The 21,068-nt window shown below is 40.5% G+C and overlaps 1 protein-coding gene across 1 annotated transcript in view; it reads left to right on the top strand.

The window, feature by feature from the left end:
* Window positions 1-21,068, top strand: part of Dock3 (dedicator of cytokinesis 3) — a 337,144-nt gene that overhangs the window by 257,519 nt on the left and 58,557 nt on the right. The window contains exons 26-28 of the mRNA XM_038322276.1: window positions 894-1,040; window positions 4,365-4,463; window positions 19,254-19,348. Of these exons, the coding sequence (XP_038178204.1) occupies window positions 894-1,040; window positions 4,365-4,463; window positions 19,254-19,348 (341 nt within the window). The remainder of the gene's footprint in view (window positions 1-893; window positions 1,041-4,364; window positions 4,464-19,253; window positions 19,349-21,068) is intronic.

Here is a 21,068-nt window from a genome sequence, read left to right as displayed (position 1 = left end):
GTGGGGAGGGAATGAATGGAGGAACAGGAAGGAAGATCTAGGACTCTTGATGGTCAGCCATTCTGGATGAAATGGCAAACTCTAGGTTCAGTTGAAAACTGAAGGAGGTGGTGGTGGTGGAGGTGATAATGGTACATACATATGCACCACACAGACACAAAATAAGTTTAAAATATATTTTGAAGAAATGGAGGAATCTCTTTGAGAGACAAATTCTTAAAAAAATTGAATGTGTGATGTCTACAAAAGGGTAATACAAATGCTTCTAAAATTCTAGTAACTGAAAAGTAGCCTGTAATGAGAAGGCATGTTCTATTTTATAAAGCTGTTAGAGAAAGATAGATTGAGACTAGAGACTTTCAGATGAGCTGGGAACAGCAACAGACTGAGGAGCTAGAAATGGCCACAGAAGAGGTTTGCAAAAATTGAGAGCAGTGAGAAAAAAAAGAAAGAAACAAAAGAACTTCATTTAAAAAAAAAAAAGATGCCTGTACTAGTGAAAAAGTCCCTGCCACACTCAGGGGTGCAGCTCCATTCTCACAGTGCTGTAGAGACTTGCTTGCTTTCCACTGTACTAAGGAAACCAAAGAGAACTTTTAACTCAGGGCATCCATCTCTGTCGTATATGTCAAAATTAGTATGCCTGAGATTGAAATTTGTGGGTGGCATTAGGAAAGGCAAGGCCTCAGCTACCATGCCTAGACAGCAGAGGCAGGCATGCCTCATCTCCTCCCAAAACCTGGGTTCCTTGCACACTTCATCTTGGTGAGTCTTAGAGATCAGTGTTGGAGATCTAGTCAAAAGCTCACTCCTGATGTAGCTTAGTAAGTGCTGCTACCCAAACATCTACTTGGCCTAATGCTAATGGTGTACTCTCTCCCTGCTCACTCCAGGAGGCAGATGTTGTGGAGGAGGTAGAGATGATGGTGGAAAGCCTCCTGGATGTGCTCTTACAGACTCTGCTCACAATCATGAGTAAATCACATGCTCAGGAGGCGGTAAGAGGGCAACGGTGCCCGCAGTGCACAGCCGAGATCACTGTTAGTAACTAACACTGAGGTGTTCTTGCTTTCTTTTCTAACCTGGGGCTCCTCCCATCACTCCTGTCCAACCATCTCACCATTTTCATCTCCGTTTCCTCCCTGCATGGTTGTCAGCATGCCACCCTCTTCTTTCTTGAGTCTTACTCCCCTTCTCTCTGAAAGCTCTAGTTTCATACTCCCAGGAGCCTAGTATAAGGAAGATTCAAGGAATGCTTCTTGTATGGTTTTCTTACCATAGTTTCAGTTGGTCTTTGCCTTTAAGCTAAGTCACTTTCTATAAATTTTGATTGAAGCAGGATACAGTAAAACTGTAGGGAAAGACTAAAGATAAAAGATAGGCAGGCCATGCCCTGTAGGAAACCTCACTTATAGTTCTCCTAAATAATAGTATATAGGACAGAATAATTTTCTTGGGTCTACAGATTAGTTGATTTAGTCCATAGTATCTGTATCTAAATTTATAATATCAAGAAAATTATAATATGGTAGACTATCAATGGTATTGCTAAATAGTGATTTTACATAACACAATTAGGAGAGAAACAAACTAGGAAAGCATCTCAGATGGGATAGAGGCAGAACCCTTGGCACCCAATACCAGTTGCATATCCAGAGTGAATTTTCCAGCCCTTGTGTGATAACATGATAAACAGTTTCTATGAACTCTTTCAGTTGACAGATGAGAGATTACAGAACTCTCTTTGAAAAAGTCATCTCTGGGAACAAGCCAAACTCTAGCATGCCACGGTGAGCATGTGATTTTGGGCCATTCATTCTGGAAAAGGTGTCTCCTTCATTACGAGCACCTTTTGAAAAACATAAGACTTGGTCTTTTTTCTTTTCTTTTCTTTTTTTTTACTATAGTCATTGTCTATTGCACAGGTCTGTAGTATTCCTCAGTGTGACATCCTAGGAATAGACATAATCAGGAACTCATTTGTGCTGTAAGAAGTAGGATGTCCGGATTGAACATCAGACCGTCCATCTGTTCTAAAGCAGAACCTGAAGTAAGCTTCAACAATTTAGATGCTGAAGATTTCAGATGAGGAACTTTTAATTTGTCATCAGCATGTCCGTGACTCAAGTGGAGATGAAAGAAGCTTGAGATTTATGGGCTGACATGATAACTGTATTAAGCAGTTCTTTTTAAATGGACTGACTTGAAGAGAAATTTAGAACTTCAGCTTAGAACAGTAGTGACCTAAATGAGCAGTGAAAGAATCATAGCATGTAAAATCCCTTAAGAAAAATTTAGTGAGATTTTTGTTTGAAGCCCCTGTTGAGGGCACTCTCGTTGTAGGTAAACTGTCCCCTGGCATGTCTTGGTAGCCCAGCCTTTTAATCAACACTTACACGGCTCTTACTAGGTGATCTGATCTTTCTTTAAGCCTTTAACAGATGTTACTAATGAATCCGTCCATTTCTGTAGATTATGATAACTGTGATTTGTTGGGTACCTTTTATGTATTTGATTTTGTGCTTCAATGCTGTCCCCCACACACAAACTCATCTGACCCCTACAGCAAATTAATTATGATGTCTTATGCTCATTTTCAGATAAAACTGAAATTCATGTACATATATAGATTTTTGTGTAGTTTCAGGACTCTAGAAAGAATTTGATAAGTTTAAAGGCTACTGAAAATGTCATGAATTTAGAAATACTTGAAAATTATCTAAGTAAACTAGTTTTTCCTTTCTGAAAAGACAGCCTTTTAAGAACCATGCCAGTAATTGCTATATCATGGTCTCTGGAAACCTTAAAACATTGGGATTTTGGTGGTGGTGGTGTTGGTGGTGGTGGTGTTTTAATGTATCCTGGTTGGCTTAAAAGACTCAACATCATACTTAAATATACATTGAAGTTTATTGCTTGTTCCCTCCCAAAGATCAATTTTGATTCTTTTGCCTTTCCTTTGATCATCTATATCCCATTTTCCCAGTTGAACTGCTGTAAATGGAACGGCGGGGCTGCGTCCCGCCACGCGGCTACCTTTATCCCAAATAATTACACGGAAACTGTATTCTTTTAAACACTGCCTGGCCCATTATCTGTAGCCTCTTATTGGTTAATTCTCACATCTTCCTTTAACCCATATTTAGTAATTTATATAGCACCATGAGGTGTGGCTTACCAGGAGAGATCTTAACCTGCACCCATCTTGGAGAGGAGAAGCATGGCGACTCACTATGGTGACTGCCTGAAGAGTCTCCCCACTGCCTGCTACCCAGCATTCTGTTCTGTCTACTCTGCCTACCTAATTTTCTGTTCTCTTAAAGGGCCAAGGCAGATTTTTTTATTAATAAAAGTAGCACATAGACACTCCTCCATCAAACTGCCCTTCCCCAGAATATCTTTGTTGGATGTGTGCCCTCTCCCAGCAGATGATCCAAACTCAGAGAAAGAGAGGCTCCTTTTCCAAGTAGCCTGTACAGACTTACTGTATTCTGATGTGTAGCTTGAATAATAAAAACTCAGAAACAGAAATTGGGGTTCAACCTGAAGGTCAGAAAAGCAAAACAGCCACTGACTCTTACCTCGACCTCAGTCCAAAATGGCAATTCTGTCTCCAGGAATCTCAGAATGAGACTATGTCTATGAGATGTCTCCTCCCATCTTATATTCTTCTGATTTTATTTGGGGGTACAAAATTCACGAAAAAGCAATTTTCCTGAGGCTTTTTAGCCACTAACACAGACCATGGCTGCATGTGTGGCTCCCACCAGGGCTGCACATGGGGCCCTAGCCCTGCCTGGCTAGCTCAGTAGGTAGAACATATAGAACATGGGATTCTTAATCCCAGGGTCATTGGTTTGAGCCCCACGTTGGTCACCAAATATAGTACAAATAATAAAAACCCAGAGACAGAAGTTGGGGTTCAACCTGAAGGTCAGAAAAACAAAACAGCCAGCCCCTGGATCTTACCTCTACCTCAGTCCAAAATGGTGATCCTGCCTCCAGGAATCTCAGAATAAGACTGTGTGTATGTGATCTGTCTCCCCCCATCTCTGGTAATTAAAGACTATTTAGCTAGACTTTGCTGTAGAAAAATGATAATACTTTACTTTGCAGTACTCTATGTTATAAGTGAAGGCTTTTTAATAACTCTGTGCTGCAGAAGCTTCATTAAAATTCCAAAGCACTCCTAGAAAAAAAAAGTTTATTTTCAAGAACTTAATTGTCACCTTTCTCCATGAACATTTGGGGCCATCTCAAACCCTCCCTTCTCTTCTTACCCTCTGTGATTTGGAGAACAAAGCCCCTGTGACTGACTGTGCTAAGTGTTTTTGGTTTTGTTTTTGTTTTGGATTGGTTCCCAGGGTGAATATGTGTCCTGCCTCCTCTCATTGCTCCGTCAGATGTGTGACACCCATTACCAACACCTTTTAGACAACTTCCAGAGCAAAGATGAACTCAAGGTAGGCAACGGAGTGCTGGCTTTATACCCAGGAAAGTAAGTCGGCATCCACAGCTACCAATAGGTTTCTCCTTCTCTGGGGGTTGTGTTCAATTAGCCATTACTGCCTGGGGTATAGGATTCAGCAGCCCCAGTTTAAAGTGGAGTACATCACCTCCAGAAGCTGAAATCTGGCAGTGCCCCCTACATGCCCTAAACCCCAGGCTGACACTTGAAGTTTTTTATCTAGCTGAGAGCAGCCTTGTGAACATGTGCCTCTATTAGAGAATAACCTGAAATACATTGGGGTCAGAAAATCTAAAATACTCCCTTTCTTATGTATAATTCTGCACAGACAGGGTTTGCTGCTTTAATAACTATAATATTAATGATGATGCTGACAACAATTCTTTATTTGAATGTAGTTCTGGAAAATACCTCTGAGAGCCAGGGTATACCCCTTCTCCCTTGAGCTGCCAGGCTTTGAATTTGAAGTACTGAAGGGAGATGGCACAAAGAAATTAGCCTGGAGTCCAGACAACAGAACATTACCCTTGCTGAGCATAGGATCAGCTGCTCGCCCACTGTGGGATTTATGTCTACATCAGAGCATGCTACTGCCTACCTGGGCTAAGGACTATTGCAGACTTTAGGTCTGTGTCCTGCTTTTATTCAAAACAAAGTCACTTGCACTTCATAGGAGTGCATCCCATCCTACTATTTTTCTGCATATCTTAGTTTTACTAATCTATTGTGTCACTTACTATCAGTTATCACCTTTTGGTATCTGATTCTGCCTCCTATCCACAGACAGATCTCTGTAGGTTGGTATCATATATAACCTGTAAAAATGAATCAGAAGACAACCAGAACCCAAATAGAGGCCAAGCAATGCTCAAGCTGAGGTGTAGAGCTATAACATACAGACTTGCCTGTTCTAGATTGTTTTCATTCTATGTGTGATACTGAGTCTCAACCAGACCAGTATGATTCACTTATAACTGTTTATTTTTATTACAGAAACATATTTATATGATTATAAACGCTATACCCATCCACACAGTTTATAATATATTAAATGTGGTTCCATGATTTAGCTTGGCAAGTTGTCCCTACTCTTCAATAACAGCTAGTTTTTAATTTACTGTTCTTTGTGGAGCTTCTACTGAAAATGTTTAGAGATTGTTAATTATCTATTTTCTTCTCTTTAATTATTCCTCTCTCACATGCCCAAGCTTCCCTTCTATTCTTCCAATGTAGACTTTATACATTTTTATTTATTATTGGTTAGTTTTGTTTGAATTGGTGGTGAGCCAAGAGATGTATTATATTTCCTTTCTTGTACATGTTGCTTGTCCAAAACTTGATTGCCTCATTTCTAATATGTTTATATTTGTTTGTGTTCTGGCTTCTGCACTCTGGCTGTCACTTAGTACTCCACTCCTCTCAACCTGACTCATTGTCACAGTGTTCGGATGCTGTAAGGTCATCTTTTTTCTTAAAGACATCCTCTTCTTTGTTTCAGTCTGGCTTATTTTGTTTTGTAGTTCAGGAATTGAACCTCAGACCTTCCTTGGCTTGCCCTTACCAATGAGTTATAACGTGGCCTTATTTTTGCAGGGAATGGGATCTTGATGTGTGGCTCAGGATGCCCTTCAACTCAAACTGGCAGGCTAGTTTCAAACTAGCAATCTTCATATCTATACTTCCTGAAAGCTGAGATTACAGGAATTCTACAACCATGCCTGACACATTCACTATCTTTTGTATTAAAGACTTTCTTACTATACGGAGAAGATTCCTAAGTGTCAGTTTGTATCTAAAAGTAAAGTCTGGTGCTGCTGTTTTTTTTTTGTTTTGTTTGGTTTGGTTTGGTTTGGTTTTTCGATACAGGGTTTCCCTATAGTTTCTAGAGCCTATCGTGGATCTAGCTCTTGTAGACCAGGCTGGCCTCAAACTCAGAGATCAGCCTGCCTCTGCCTCCCGAGTGCTGGGATTAAAGGCGTGTGCCACCACTGCCCGGCCTGGTGCTGCTGTTTTGAAATCTTAGTTATGAACAGGATTTGTCTTACTTGTGAATATGTAGATTTGTTCTCTTGAACTTGAAAAAATTGCATCTCTCATAAATGATAAAACAAATGTTAAAAAAATAAATATATATAAAATTTGGGGGGACAAAGACCAGAAGGAAATGATGGGGGCGGGAGATGGGGTAATGGGGTGATGGATAAGTTCAGTATTCTATATCTTTAAAAATGTCATAATGAAATAATTATTTTGTATGATAAGTAAAAGACATTAATATGTAAAAATAGAATCCACGAGTGTTCCAGTTTAACATATAAACTTTCTTTAAATTCCTGTTTTCATTTTGGTGTCTCAGATTTAAGCTTTTGCTGTATTGAAAACAAATACTAAGTGATCACCCAACTCCAGAAAACATTTCTCAGTTTTCTGATGGGCTAGGAAAAGGCTAATTACCTACTGACATGAGTGAGATAGCAGGGGGTCCAGAGAGACTTGACACAGTTTGCTATTTTTATCCTTCATTCCCAAGTCACACAAAAATATCTAGTCATACACAATTAATAAAAACCCAGAGACAGAAGTTGGGGTTCAACCTAAGTTATGAAAAGCAAAACAGCCAGCCACTGGCTCTTACCTGTACCTCAGTTTGAAATGGTGATCCTGCCTCCATGAATCTTAAAATGAGACTGTGTCTGACAGCTGTCTCCTTATGTTTCAAATTCTTATCTAGTACTGGGATTAAAGGTGCGCAACTCTGGGATTAAAGGCGTATACTGCCCGGTTTCTATTTCAAACTGGTGTGGCTACTGGGATTTTTTTATTTCTTTTTTATTATTACTTAAAAAAATACCAATCCAAATTCCCACTCCCTTCCCTCCTCCCAGTCCCCTCCCTCTCCCCCACCCCTCCAACCCTAAGGGAGTGCCATGCACCCCACCCTGTGGAAAGTCCAAGGCCCTCCCTACTACATCTAACTAGGTTGAGCAAGGTTTACATCCAAAGAGAATAGGATCCCATGAAGCCAGTACATGCAGTAGAGACACATCCCAGTGTCACTATCAGTGGCCCCTCAGTCTGCCCCAGCTGTCAACCCCCTTCAGAGGGGCTTGGTTGTTCCCATGCTGGTCTCTCCCAGTCCAGTTGGAGTTGGTGAGCTCCCATTAGCTCAAGCAAACTGTCTCAGTGGATGACCCCCTCATGGTCTTTAATTCTTTGCTCATACTCTCACTCCTTCCACTCTTAACTGGGTCTTGGGAGCTCAGTCCAGTGCTCCGATGTGGGTCATTGCCTTTGTTCCCATCTGTTGTTGGATGAAGGTTCTATGTTGACATTTAGAATAATCATCAGTCTGACTACAGGGTAAGGTCAGTTCAAACACCCTCTCCTCTATTTCTTAGGGTCTTAGTTGGTGTCATCCCTGTGGGTTCTTGGGCATTTTTCTAGAGCCAGGTTTCATGCTAACTCCATAACTGCTTTCTCAATCAAGATATCTCTTTCCTTGCTCTCATCTCTGTCCTTCCTCCATCTCGACTATCCCATTCCCTCAAGTTCTCCTCAATCCCTTTCTCCCCTTCCTCCTACCTCCTGGCTCTCTGCTCCCAAATTTTTGTCTGATTCTAATTTCCAGGTGAGTCTACATATGTTTTTCTTTGGTTTCACCTTATTAGTTTCTCTAGGATCCTGAAGTATAGGCTCGTTGGCCTTTGTTTATGACTAGTATCCACTTATGAGTGAGTACATACCACATTTGCTTTTGTGGGTCTGGGTTACCTCACTCAGGTTAAAGGTGTGTGCCACCACTGCCTGATCTGTAAGGCTGACCAGTGAAGCTGTTTCACTCTCTGATCTTCAAGCAAGCTTTATTTATTAAAATATAGATGAAATATCACTACATCTGGTGGCCCCTCCAGTTGTATGCCTTTCTGAGAGTCTTCCTTTCTGTTGTCCTCTTGTTTCCTAATGCTCTTACCTCCAAAAGCCCCATTTTTGCAGAGAGTAGGATTTAAGTCTGTTAAGTCAGTTACCACACTTTCTTCTTTAAATTTTTTATTACTATTTCATTTTATTACTTTAAAAAATACCAATCCAAATTTCCACTTCCTCCCCCTCCTCCCACTTCCCTCCCCAACCCTCCCCTTCTCCCTTCTCCTCTCCTCTTCCCCTTCTCTGCTTCCTTCTACCCCCCCCCCCCAAATATCTGGATGTCAACCTGTAGAAGAATGAAAATAGATCCATATCTATCACCATGCCCAAAACTCAAGTTCAAATGAATTAAAGACCTCAATATAAATCCGAACACACTGAACCTGATAGAGGAGAAAGTGGGAAGTAGCCTTCAATGCATGGGCACAGGAGACCACTTCCTAAGTATAACCCCAATAGCACAGACAGTAAGAGCAACAATGAATAAATGGGACCTCCTGAAACTGAGAATCTCCTGTAAAGCAAATGACACAGTGAATAAGACAAAAGGGCAACATACTGAAAGGGAGAAGATCTTCACCAACCCCACATCAGATAAAGGACTAATCTCCAAAATATATAAAGAACTCAAGAAATTAGACATTAAAATTATAAATAACCCAATTTAAAAAGGGGGTACTGAACTAAACAGAAGTTCTCAACAGAAGAATTTCAAATGGTCAAAAGTTACTTAAGGACATGTTCATCTTCCTTAGCTATCAGAGAAATGCAAATCAAAATAACTTTGATATACCATCTTATACCTGTCAGCACAGCTAAGATCAAAAACACTAATGATAGCTTATGCTGGAGAGGATGTGGAGTAAGGGGAATACTCATCCATAGCTGGTGGGAATGCAAACTTGTGCAACCACTTTGGAAATCAGTGTGGCAGTTTCTCAGAAAATTGGGAGTAAACCTCAGGATCCAGCAATACCACTCTTGAGAATATACCCAAAAGATGCTCAATCATACTACAAAAGCATTTGTTCAGCTATGTTCATAGCAGCATTATTTGTAATAGCCAGAACCTGGAAACAACCTAGATGCCGCTCAACGGAATAATGGATAAAAAAAAAAAGTGTGGCACATTTATACATCAGAGTACTACTCAGCAGTAAAGAAACAATGACATCTTGAATTTTGCATGTGAATGGATGGAATTAGAAAACACTATCCTGAGTGAGATAACCCAGACCCAAAAAGATGAATATGGTATGTACTCACTCAATAATGGATACTAGCCATAAACAAAGAACATTGAGCCAATAGTTCATGATCCCAGAGAATCTAAGTAATAAGGTGAACCCAAAGAAAAACATATATAGATCCACCTGGAAATTGGAAGCAGATAAGATCACCTGACAATTTTTTTTTATTTTGAATTATGTGTTAGGGGAAGTATTTGCATATGCGTACAAGTGCCCTCAGAGACTAGAGGTATTAGATTCCCTGGAGCTGGCACTGAAGGTTTTTGTGAGCTGCCCTACATGGATGCTGGGAACAGAATTGGATCCTGTCAGAGAGTAGTAAGTGCTCTTAACTTGACGGTAGAGGCTGACTGAGAAGCCAAGGACAATGGCACTGGGTTTTGATTCTACTGCATGGACAAGCTTTGTGGGAGCCTTGTCTGTTTGGATGCTAACCTTCGTGGACCTGGGGGAAGCAGGGAGGACCTTGGACTTCCCATAGGGTAGGGAACCTGACTGCTCTTTGGCCTGGAGAGGGAGGGGGGAGTGAGGGGAGGGGAGGGAAGTGGGAGGAGGGGAGGAGGTGGAAATTTTTAATAAATATATATATATATATATATATATATATTTATATATAAAAGAAAGCCATCTCTTCAACCCCGATTTCTTTCTTTTAAAGTTTTCTATATTTGTTCAGTTTATTTGATTATTGTATTCTCTCCTGTTTTGTCTCTGTGAATCCCTGTATTCCATTTTCTTGACTGCCACTTTTAAAATTTGAAGAGATACATAATCAAGGGAACATGTTCAGTGTACCACATTAAATATGGAAGGAATCTGTTCATGTGCTCTTTATTACAGCATTATTTAGATATCATTTATATACTTTTCATCTTTGTGTGTATGTGTATGTCTGTAAGACATGTGTCTATACGTGTGGGGAGGGAGCATGCATGTATCATGGCATGCCTGTGGATTATAGGAAAACTTCAGTGTCGATCCTTGATCTTCATTGTGTACACTATTGGTATCTGACCCATGACCTTCCAGGGATTCTCCTATCTCGCCATCTCACTTTCAATGTAAGAATGCAGGGATCACACACACACACACACACACACACACACATACACACACTCACATACACACTCAGATACACACACGATAGCTTTAGTTTTATCTGTAGAACCCTATATGAAGAGCCAGATGTAGCAGCACTGACTTGTAATCTTAGTACTCCCATGGTGAGATGGGAAGTGGAGATGGAAAAATCAGTCAGAAATGTGTACATAACAAAGCAACAAAAATGAGAGGCCCTGACTCAGAACAAAGTAAAAGAGACCTAAACCACAGAAAGTTGTCCTCTGATCCTCACATGCATGCTGTGGTACATACACTCCCCCATATACAAATAAATATTTTTTAAAAGACAGATCCAGCTGGGCACACTTTTAATCCCAGCAGAGGCAGAAAAACCTCTGTGAGTTTCAAGTCAGCCTGGTCTATAGAGTGAGTTCCAGGACAGCCAGAGCTGTTACACAGAGAAACCCTGTTTTGAAAAACAAAATAGAAAAAAAGAAAAGGGCAGATCTATTGGACTTTGTTTAGTTTTACTTCTTGTCTGTAAAATGAAAACACTGTACAATAGAGAGTTGTAAGGGTTGAAGGAATACGTATGTGTGTATGCATTTAGCATAGGGATTGGCTCACAACTTGAATTCTGTTGTTACTTTCCTTATCTTTACATAAACATCCTTTCATTGACTTGAATGACAGAGCTGGATACAGTGTAAGAGCCATCATAATTTATTTGCTAGTTCTCAAGATTTCTAATATTACATCAGGTCTCTGTAGATGCAAGTTTTCCTGTCCCACAGCTGTTCTCTAACACTCAGAGGCTTATAATAATTATAAATGCTCGGTTGATAGCTTAGGCTTGTTATTAGCTAACCCTTACATTTAAATTAATCCATATTTCTATGTGTACTTTGTCTTGTGACTCATGGCTTGCTGACTCATCTTTATATGTTTTGTTTGCTCAGCGCTAGCTGGCTTTTCTTTTCTCACTGCCCTTCCTCCTCCCATCATTCTCTCTGAGTCTGGCTGTCTTGTCCAATCTCTTCTCACTCTGCTATCAGCCAATCAGATTTTTATTAATGTAACCCACAGCAGGTCCCAAAGCACAGATTTTGCACACTAGGTATTGTGTTGTGAGTACTTTATGAGTGGTGCTATTTGAATAAAGTTAAAATAGGTAAGATTTTTGGACAGGTATCAATATATAAAGAAGAAAATGCACGAGGAATGTTAAATAATTTGATAATTCTGTCAAAAATTTTAAGATTGAATGCCAAAATCTTTCACAAGAAGAGAACATTTTCCAGGTCATTTTATGAAATCATTGTTAAAAATCAGAAATGTCCCATTGTGAATATAAGCAAAAAACAGTCTTCAGCTAAATGACAGCAGGAGTAGGTATTTATTTCAGGGGTATAGAGGTCCTGGGTTCAATCCCAATGCCATATACCACCATACCTGCATGTGTACACACATACTCACATATAACGTGTGTGCATGCGTGCGTGTGTGCGTGCGTGCGTGCGTGCATGCGTGTGTGTGTGTGTGTGTGTAAAATCTAAATCCAGCAACATAAGAGTAAATACATTGATCAAATGTCAGATTAGTATAACGCATAGAAGTCAAACAGTGTAACATCCCATTATCCAAGGATATATCAAGGGCAGAAAAAACCCACATAATTTTCCTATTAATGACAGAAAAGAAATTTGTAAAATAAACGTCCATTTTCTGTAATTATTCAACAAACTAGAAATAAAAAAGACAATGTTTGATCTGGTAAAGAGTACCCGTGAAAATTCATAGGTAGTGTCATACTCAATAACAGAAGATTGACTGCTATAGTGAATGTGCCTGAAGTAGCTAGGGTTGAGAAAAACAGTAAAAGATATGTGAATTAGAAAGAAAGTAAAACTGTCTACCTACAGATAGCATGACTTTACATTCTGTAAACTCTACGGTATCCAATGACAACAAAATTTAACAAAAGTAAACAATGACCCTTCCTTAGAGAAGCCCACTGTATGCTTTCTTCTGTGGGGCTCCTCTCTATTAACCTTTATGCTTAAAATTCATCTTAAAATATCTGTGATAAGCCACAACTAGGCATAGTTGCACACACCTTTAATCCCAGAACTTGTCAGGCAGAGGCATAGGGATTTCTGAGTCCACTGCCAGTGTAGTCTACCAAGTGAATTCCAGGACAGTCAGGGCTCCATAGAGAAACCTTGTCTCAAAAAAAGCAGTAATAATAGTAATAAATAAAATAAGTCCCAACTCTGCTTCATAAAAAATAGAACAAATAAATTCAGCAGGGTTTCAAAAGACAGTCATATTCTATTTACTAGCACTAAATAATATGAAAACTGATTATAAAAATAGTTTTGAGGAGGAGACCACGACAGGAACATGGAGAGGTATCAACCTCCTCTAAAGCCCTAGCCCTTGATCCAGGCTTCCAGGGCATTCCTGCAGCCTCATTTTCTGCCAAGTGCACCCAAGAAGCAAAAGGTGCCTTGGAAGAAAAAAAAAAGGAGGGGTTGCTAGAGAAGGGGGTCCATTCCCAGACTCCATATCTCTGTGAACCCATGAAGGAAAAAGGGGACAGGGTCAGAGACTGCAAAGGGAACCCAAGAACCCTAATCTGCAGGCTGCCTTGTGAGCCTCACTAAGACTGGACCGGGAACTCTATGTCATCATCTTCAATGCCTCTGTGAATGGCCTTTAGCAAGTGTATGAGAGAAAGGAGACTGTGTTCCAGGAAGAGGAGCAAAAATAAGGATTATTTGTAGGAAGATCATCTTGTTTTCTGAATTTTGGGAACTCACCGTGGGAGTCTTTCTGAGTAGCATACAAATAGGTGACTCTTCATTCGAAACACAGACAAAGAATAGCCGCCTTCGTGGGGTGGGGGGGGGGCGGTAAGGGGGTGGTTTTTCGAGGCAGGATTTTCTGTTTCCTGACTGTCCTGGCATCTGCTTTGTACACCAGGCTGGCCTCAAACTCACAGAGCTTCATCTGCCTCTGAGTGCTGGGATTAAAGGAGTGTGTCACCACTCCCAGCCGATATCATGCTTTTTTTTTTCTTTTTTTTTCTATATGGTTTATTTTTTTATATTTAAAAATTTCCATTTCCTCCCCTCCTTCTCCCCTTCCCTCCCCTTCCCTCCCCTCCACCCATACCCCCTCCCTCTCCAGGCCAAGGAGCCATCGGGGTTCCCTACTCTATGTTAAGACCAAGGTCCCCAACTCCCCCCAGGTCTAGGAAGGTGATCATCCAAGCTGAGAAGGCTCCCACAGAGCCCGTCCATGCAGAAGAATCAAAGCCCAGCGCCTTTGTCCTTGGCTTCTCAGTCAGCCTCCACCGTCGGCCACATTCAGAGAGTCCGGTTTGGTCGCATGATCCATCAGTCCCATTCCAACTGGAGTTGGTGATCTCCCATTAATTCTGTCCCACTGTCTCCATGGGTGAACGCACCCCTCATGGTCCTGACTTTCTTTCTCATGTTCTCCCTCCTTCTGCTCCTCATCAGGACCTTGGGAGCTCAGTCCGGTGCTCCAATGTGGGGCTCAGTCATTTTCTTCATCTATCGCCAGGTGGAGGTTCTATGGTGATATGCAAGAAATTCATCAGTATGGCTATAGGAACTGGCCTTTTCAGGCTCCCTCTCCTCAGCTGCCCAAGGAACTAACTGGGGGCGTTTCTTTGGAAACCCGGGAACCCCTCTAGGGTCAAGTCTCTTGACAACCCTCAGGTGGCTCCCTAAATTAAGATATATGCTTCCCTGCTCCCATATCCACCCTTCCTGTATCCCAAGCATCCCATTCCTCCGAGCTCCCCCTATTCTCCCCTTCATGCTTTTCTCTCCCCATCTTCCCTTGGCCCCGTCTCGCCCCACCCTCAAGTTCCCAATTTTTGCCCGGCGATCGTGCTTTTTGATCTTTCTTCCTAATACCAGCCCCAGTGTGTCAGGCGCCCTTTTCAATTTGGTACCTCATGTAGGCAGCATGGAGGCAGCCAAAAGTTTTGCTTGGACAGTGCTTAGGAAAGACAACATAGAGATCGTGGTGCTGATGAACAGGCTTTCTTTGACTTCCAGCCCCCAAATCATGACACAGCGACTTACTATTAATTATGAATTCTCAACCTTAACTTAGGCTTGTTTCTAGCTAGCCCTTTTTAAATTTAAACCATTTCCATTAATCTATGTGCTGCTGAGTCTCATTTACCTTATTTGCATACTGTCCATCCTGCTTTCCTCCTTTCTTTATGTCTGGCTAGCTGGTCCCCTTTTTCTCTGCCTGCCAACCTTGCTTATCCCTCCTCTGCCTAGCTGTTTGCCATTCAGCTGTTTATTAGACCAATCAGGTGCCTTATACAGACAAGGTAGAACAGCAACACATCTTTACATAGTTAAACAAATATTTTATTCCACAAGTGATAGCTGTCATGAGTGTCAAGTACAAGAGTTCACTTTATGTATTTCATTAGTTTTATTTTAAGAAGAGTGATAAGATTGAAGTAGAAAAAATAATTCTGGGCTGAGATAATGGTTCAGTCAAAATACTTATTGCACAGTATGAGAACCTGAATTTGGATTCCCAACACCCACATATAAAGCTGGGTATAGGTGTGTGCCAATAGTCCATGTGGTAAGAAAGTGGAGACAAAGCATTCCCAGAACTCACTACCCAGCCAATCTCTCTGAGTCAGCCAAAGACCCCATCTTATAAAATAGAAGGCCGGTGTGCACATATGTATACCACACATATAAAAATATATATGTATTATATAAAGGTGAATAAAATAATTAGGAAAATTAAAACTCAAATAGATGGAAAGATAATTCATGTATGTTTTTAGTCTTTGAAGAAAGAAATTGAAGAGGATACCAGAAAATGGAAGGATCTCCCTTGCTCTTGGATTGGGAGGATTAACATAGTAAAAATGGCAGTTCTACCAAAGGCAATCTATAGATTCAATACAATCCCCATCAAGGTCCCATCAAAATTCTTCACAGATCTTGAGAGGACAATAATCAACTTTATATGGAAAAACAAGAAACCAAGGATAGCCAAAACAATCTTATACAATAAAGGAACTTCTGGAAGCATTACCATCCCTGATTTCAAACTCTGTTTTTATAGATTAGAAATTTTTACATTAGCATGGAATACTTTCTGAATTGATCTTCAGTTTTGATGCAAACCCTATCAAAATTCCACTTCCATTTTGCAGAGACTGATGAAGTTTTTATTGAAAGGGATTGCTGAAAAAGTACAATATCAGAAGATTAACATTTACCCACTTCAGAACTTCCTACAAAGAAACAAGTAATCAAGATTGACACTGGCAAGCTGGGGCATGATGGCATAGTCCTTTAATCCCAGCACTTGAGGCAGATGCAGGTGGATCTCTGTGAGTTCAAGGCTGAGCTAGTCAGGGCCACACAGTAAGACTTTGTCTTTAGAAAGAATTGATATGTGCAAAAAGATAGTCACATAAATCAGTAGAACTAAGCTAAAGTTTAAGGATAAATCTTTATATTTACACTATTAATTTCCAGTGGTGAAGCTAAGACAGTTTAATGACGAAAGAGGAGTTCTCAACAAACAGTGATGAAATGATCTGATACTTTCATACTAAAGCAAGAGCACTGTGCTCATCTATAGATGGCTCAATGTTTCTCCTCTACATTCAATGTGTATTCTTTGTTCTATATATTTCATAGTTTAACTATGATATTACAAGGGAACATTCTTTTCTGGTCTTGTCTATTTGATATTCTAAATGTCTTTCCTGTGTCTGGGCTAGCATCTCTCACTAAAATCTGTCAGTTTTTTTCTGCTACTATTATTTTGAGAATGTTTTCTATGCCATCAGAATGAAATTCTTTCTTTACCTTTTTTATGTCTGTGACCTTAGATTTGTTTCTTGTCATACCATCCCACATGTCTGGGAAAAAACTAGACTTTTATCTAATGTGACAACTCTGCCAATCAGATTACTCCCACCCCAAGGTTCGTTGTGGATTTTTGTTGTTTTTTGCTAGTAATGATGTTTTTATCTTTTTTTGCCTTTTTGGTGTTTTTCTGTTGTTGCTGCTGCTGCTGTGTTTGTTTGTTTGTGTAGTTGGTAGATTGGTTGGGTTTTTTTTCCAAGGGAAGGGTTTTTCTATGTGACCCTGGCTATCCTGGAACTCTCTGTGTAGACCAGGCTGGCCTCCAACTTAGAGATTCACCCGCCTCTGCCTCTTGAGTGCTGGGATTAAAGGCATGCGCCACCATCAGCTGCAATGTTTCATTACTGACTTATTTTTCCAGAACTATTTCTTTAATGTCTATATTTTAGATTGTTAATGTCCACAGATGTTTCCAATTAGTTAAATTGTGATCATGTAACAAATACAAAGATATGTTCTTAGATTCTCAAAATCAATAGATCTGTTTTGCTAAGGGCTCTGTGTGTATACTGGGCTCACCTTTAGTAATTCAGCATGTTATAGCTCTGTGTCTTTGGAGTTCTGTTTGTACAGAACCTCATGTTCAGTCAGAGAGGAGAGATTTGAGCTTCTTGGTTTTTTCTGGCAGTATGAGCAGCCCAGCACATGTATGGCCTTCTAGAACCTAAGGAATATATCAAATCTTTTCACAGGTCCCTATAGATACTTCATTATCAGATTTTCCTTGAAGATTTTTGGCAGATCTCTTTTGTTCCAACTAGTGTAAATGTGTTATGTATCTAGAATGTTAAATTATGTGACTTTTTTTCAACAGATGTCCTGGGGATGCAGGATAAACTCTGAGTTAAATAAAGACAAGCCCTGGACAATAGGCTTGTCCAAGGAGCTGCCAAACAGGTCAAATAATAACAATTTTCTAGAGCATGGCCTATTTAGAGGCTCTAAAACTATTTTATCCCAGTGGCTGCTAGTGTCTTTGTTTTTTGTGGATGCTGTAGTTCTATAGTTGAGTGTTAAAGTAAATAGAGAAAATGAAATGGATTTCCTGCCGGTCCAGAGAGCAGCCAGTCCTGGGCAGGGCCCTGGCGCACCATACAGCATGTCTCCAAAGGTGACTGGTCCCCTGGGCGTCCCCGGTGGCTAGCTATGTGGGCAGCAGGTGGGCAAGGGGCAGACAGATAGGAACACCATGCAGATGGGTTTGCTGCAAGCTTCCAGGGTCCCAAAAGCAGCCAGTCCCGAGCAGTGATGGCGGACAAGACCATGCGGCAGGTCTCTATGTGACTGTGACTGCGGCCAGCGGGCAATAACATACCATACAAAAGTAAAGTTAGACATTTATTAGGTGGATTATGGAGGGGAAGGAAAAGAGGAAGAAGGGGGGAGGGAGAGGGAAAGGGGACAGGAAGAGAGAAAGTGGGGCTTTGAGGCTGCAAGCAGGAAAGGAGTGGGCATGGCTTGTCTCTTAAAGAGACAGAACAATCATTACAGCAAATATAAATCAGGAAGCATGAAACGTAACAAAATTCAGTATTTTCTGAGATTAATCCATTTTTCCTTACTGAACTTTTTGTCTTTGTTTGCTTTTGTTGTTGTAATAAAATTCTAACTAAAACCAGCTTAGGAGAAGAGGGAGTTTATTTAGCTTATAGGTTACAGTCATTATTCCCATCATTGGGAAGTAAAGGCAGAAACTAGAGACAGGAATCTGGAGGCAGGAACTAAAAGTGGAGACTATGGGAAAGTGCCACTTAATGGCTTACTCTGCATGGCTTGCTCAGTTTGCTATCTTAAGCAACCCAAGACCAGCCCAGAGGTGGCACAACCCACAACTGAATAGTACCCCCCACATCAAACATTAATTTAAAAAAAAAACCTCCCCACATGACAATCTGATGGAAGTAATACTTACGTTAAGGTTCTTTCTTTCCAGCTGACTCTGTCATGTTCACAAAGCTAGATAGTATGTTCTCCTTGGATTATGTAATACTGAATTGTTTAATTAGTCTTATTCACATCATTATTTTTATGGACAGATTTATTACAGGTTTTTGCTTTGTTTTGTTTTAGGGTTTTGTTTGGGGGTGGTATTGGGAGTTAAACGCGGGCTGTTGGGTATGCTAAGTATACCTTCTACCATTGACTTCAGCCCCAGGAATTTTTGGATTTTTACACTCTCTCTCATAAAGTGTTTTTCTTAACAAAGTGCTCCTAATATTCAAAAGAGCATATTCTTACTATCAAATGCTTGATTGAGACTCTACTTTTGCTTACAGAGTGATATCTGTGGACTCAGTCTGACAGTTCTGCAGGGTGCTAGTCTGCCCTGGGCTTTAGGATTTAGGTGTGGATCTAGAGTTGATATAAAGCTATCTTGAGTCTGCCAAATTTTACTCTCTTCCCATATAGTTTGAAAGAATGTCCTGAATTTATTCTCACATAACCTGTAAGAGACAATCAACTCAGAGAGGGAACCAAATCTAACCCACCAGTACCATATATTCTCCAAGCAGAAATTTCAGAAAGGGCCGCCTGAGGAACTGGGGACAGCAGTAGTAGTGTTGTCTTACATTGTTTCTCTTCTGTGGTCAGGAATTTCTGCTGAAGATTTTCTGTGTGTTCAGAAACCTAATGAAGATGAGTGTCTTCCCTCGAGACTGGATGGTGATGAGACTCTTGACAAGCAAGTAAGGAAAGGCCTGTACTGTCATCCATAGAGCTTTAAGTCAAGCTGGGGGTTCATATGTATGTGTAAGTGAGAGGAAGATTAAGACCAAGATGAGGAAGAGAGAGAAGTTGACAAATATGAAATATATTTGGAGATAGAATCCACAAGATTTGCCCACTGGCCATAAAGACAATGAAAGAAAAGAATCAAAGATAATTCAAAAAGCAGAATCTACAGAAGTGTGGATAGAAAAAGACATGTTAAAGATGGGAAATATAATACTAAGAAAGAGCCATTAGCCGCTGTTGCTCTGCAGCTTTAGGCAGCATCCCAAGATCCCCTCCTGATCTGATTATATTGTCTGCCAGACAGTACTTGCCTCCTAATGCTAACTCTCCGCCTAAGCCTTGGCTGTAAAGCTCTGAGCACTGTAGAGCTTTGGCAATATAGATGGGGAGCTAAAACTGTCTTAACATGTCTGTCCCACTCATATTTCTAACCTGTGCTTCCTCTTGGCAAACCAGACAAGTGATACGTGTAGTAAGGCGTTTGTTCATTCTCTCTGTGTCTCCTGTAGATTACTTGGTCTTCACTATTTAGCCTACTGCCTTCTTTCACTGTTCTTTTATGTTGGCATTGTGTAGAATGCAGTCAACTTACTTGTTATGTATATTAGCAAAGCAATGTGAGTTTTTTTCAAAATGAGCTCTTTATAGGGCCTTTTTCCCTTAAAACCTGCAAATGTTTTGTCCAAAACAAAAGAATGATAGGAAGTTGCACACATATTTCCTCAAATAGTGGTTTTTCTATCTAGATCCTTCTTATTTATATCTCTTAGTTACACTTAAAAAACTTTATCTTTTAGCTGGGCGGTGGTGGCGCACGCCTTTAATCCCAGGACTCGGGAGGCTGAGGCAGGCGGATCTCTGAGTTCAAGGCCAGCCTGGTCTACAAGAGCTAGTTCCAGGACAGGCTCTAGAAACTACAGGGAAACCCTGTCTTGAAAAACCAAAAAAAAAAAAAAAAAAAAAAACTTTATCTTTTGCAACCTGTCCTGCAGGGGTAGTCTTTCTTTCCCCCATACCCTTGCACCTGCTCTGCTGGAAGTCTAGTCTCTTTTATATACTATTTTGCTTCTGTATAAAGACCCATATGGTCATTTTTTTCTTTTTATTGAAAATAGATTGTTGTTTTCACATAATGTGTCATGATTATGTTTTCCCCTCCCTTTACTCCTCTCGGTTCCTCCCCACTTCCCCTCCCATCCCGATTCATTCTTTCTGTCTCTCATTAGAAAAGAACTGGCTTCTAGGAGATAATAGTAAAATATAATAAGATAAAACTATTACACTCGAGTTGGTCAAATATGATGAACAGAAGGAAAACCATCAAAAGAAAAAGAGCCCAAAAGAAGGCACAGGAATCAGAGACCCACTTGTTCACACACTCAGGAATCCCATTAAAAACACTAAACTGGAAGCCATAATATATGTGCACAGGACCTGGTGTAGACCCATGTAGGGTCTACAGGCCATGGAGGCCCTGTGCATGCTGCCTCAGTCTCTATGAGTTCATGTATGAGCTTTGATCATGTTGGTTTAGAGAGCCTTGTTTTCTTGGTGTCTCCCATGCCCATATATTCTTACACTCTTTTTGCTTATACTTATCTGGTGGATCAGGTGGCCACTCTTAAGCATAATTCCTTTGCCACATAGCCAAGGCCTCTAAGAAAACCCTTT

Source organism: Arvicola amphibius, chromosome 3, assembly GCF_903992535.2.
Source record: "Arvicola amphibius chromosome 3, mArvAmp1.2, whole genome shotgun sequence".
NCBI lineage: Eukaryota > Metazoa > Chordata > Mammalia > Rodentia > Cricetidae > Arvicola > Arvicola amphibius.
This window is presented reverse-complemented; position numbering and strand designations above follow the sequence as displayed.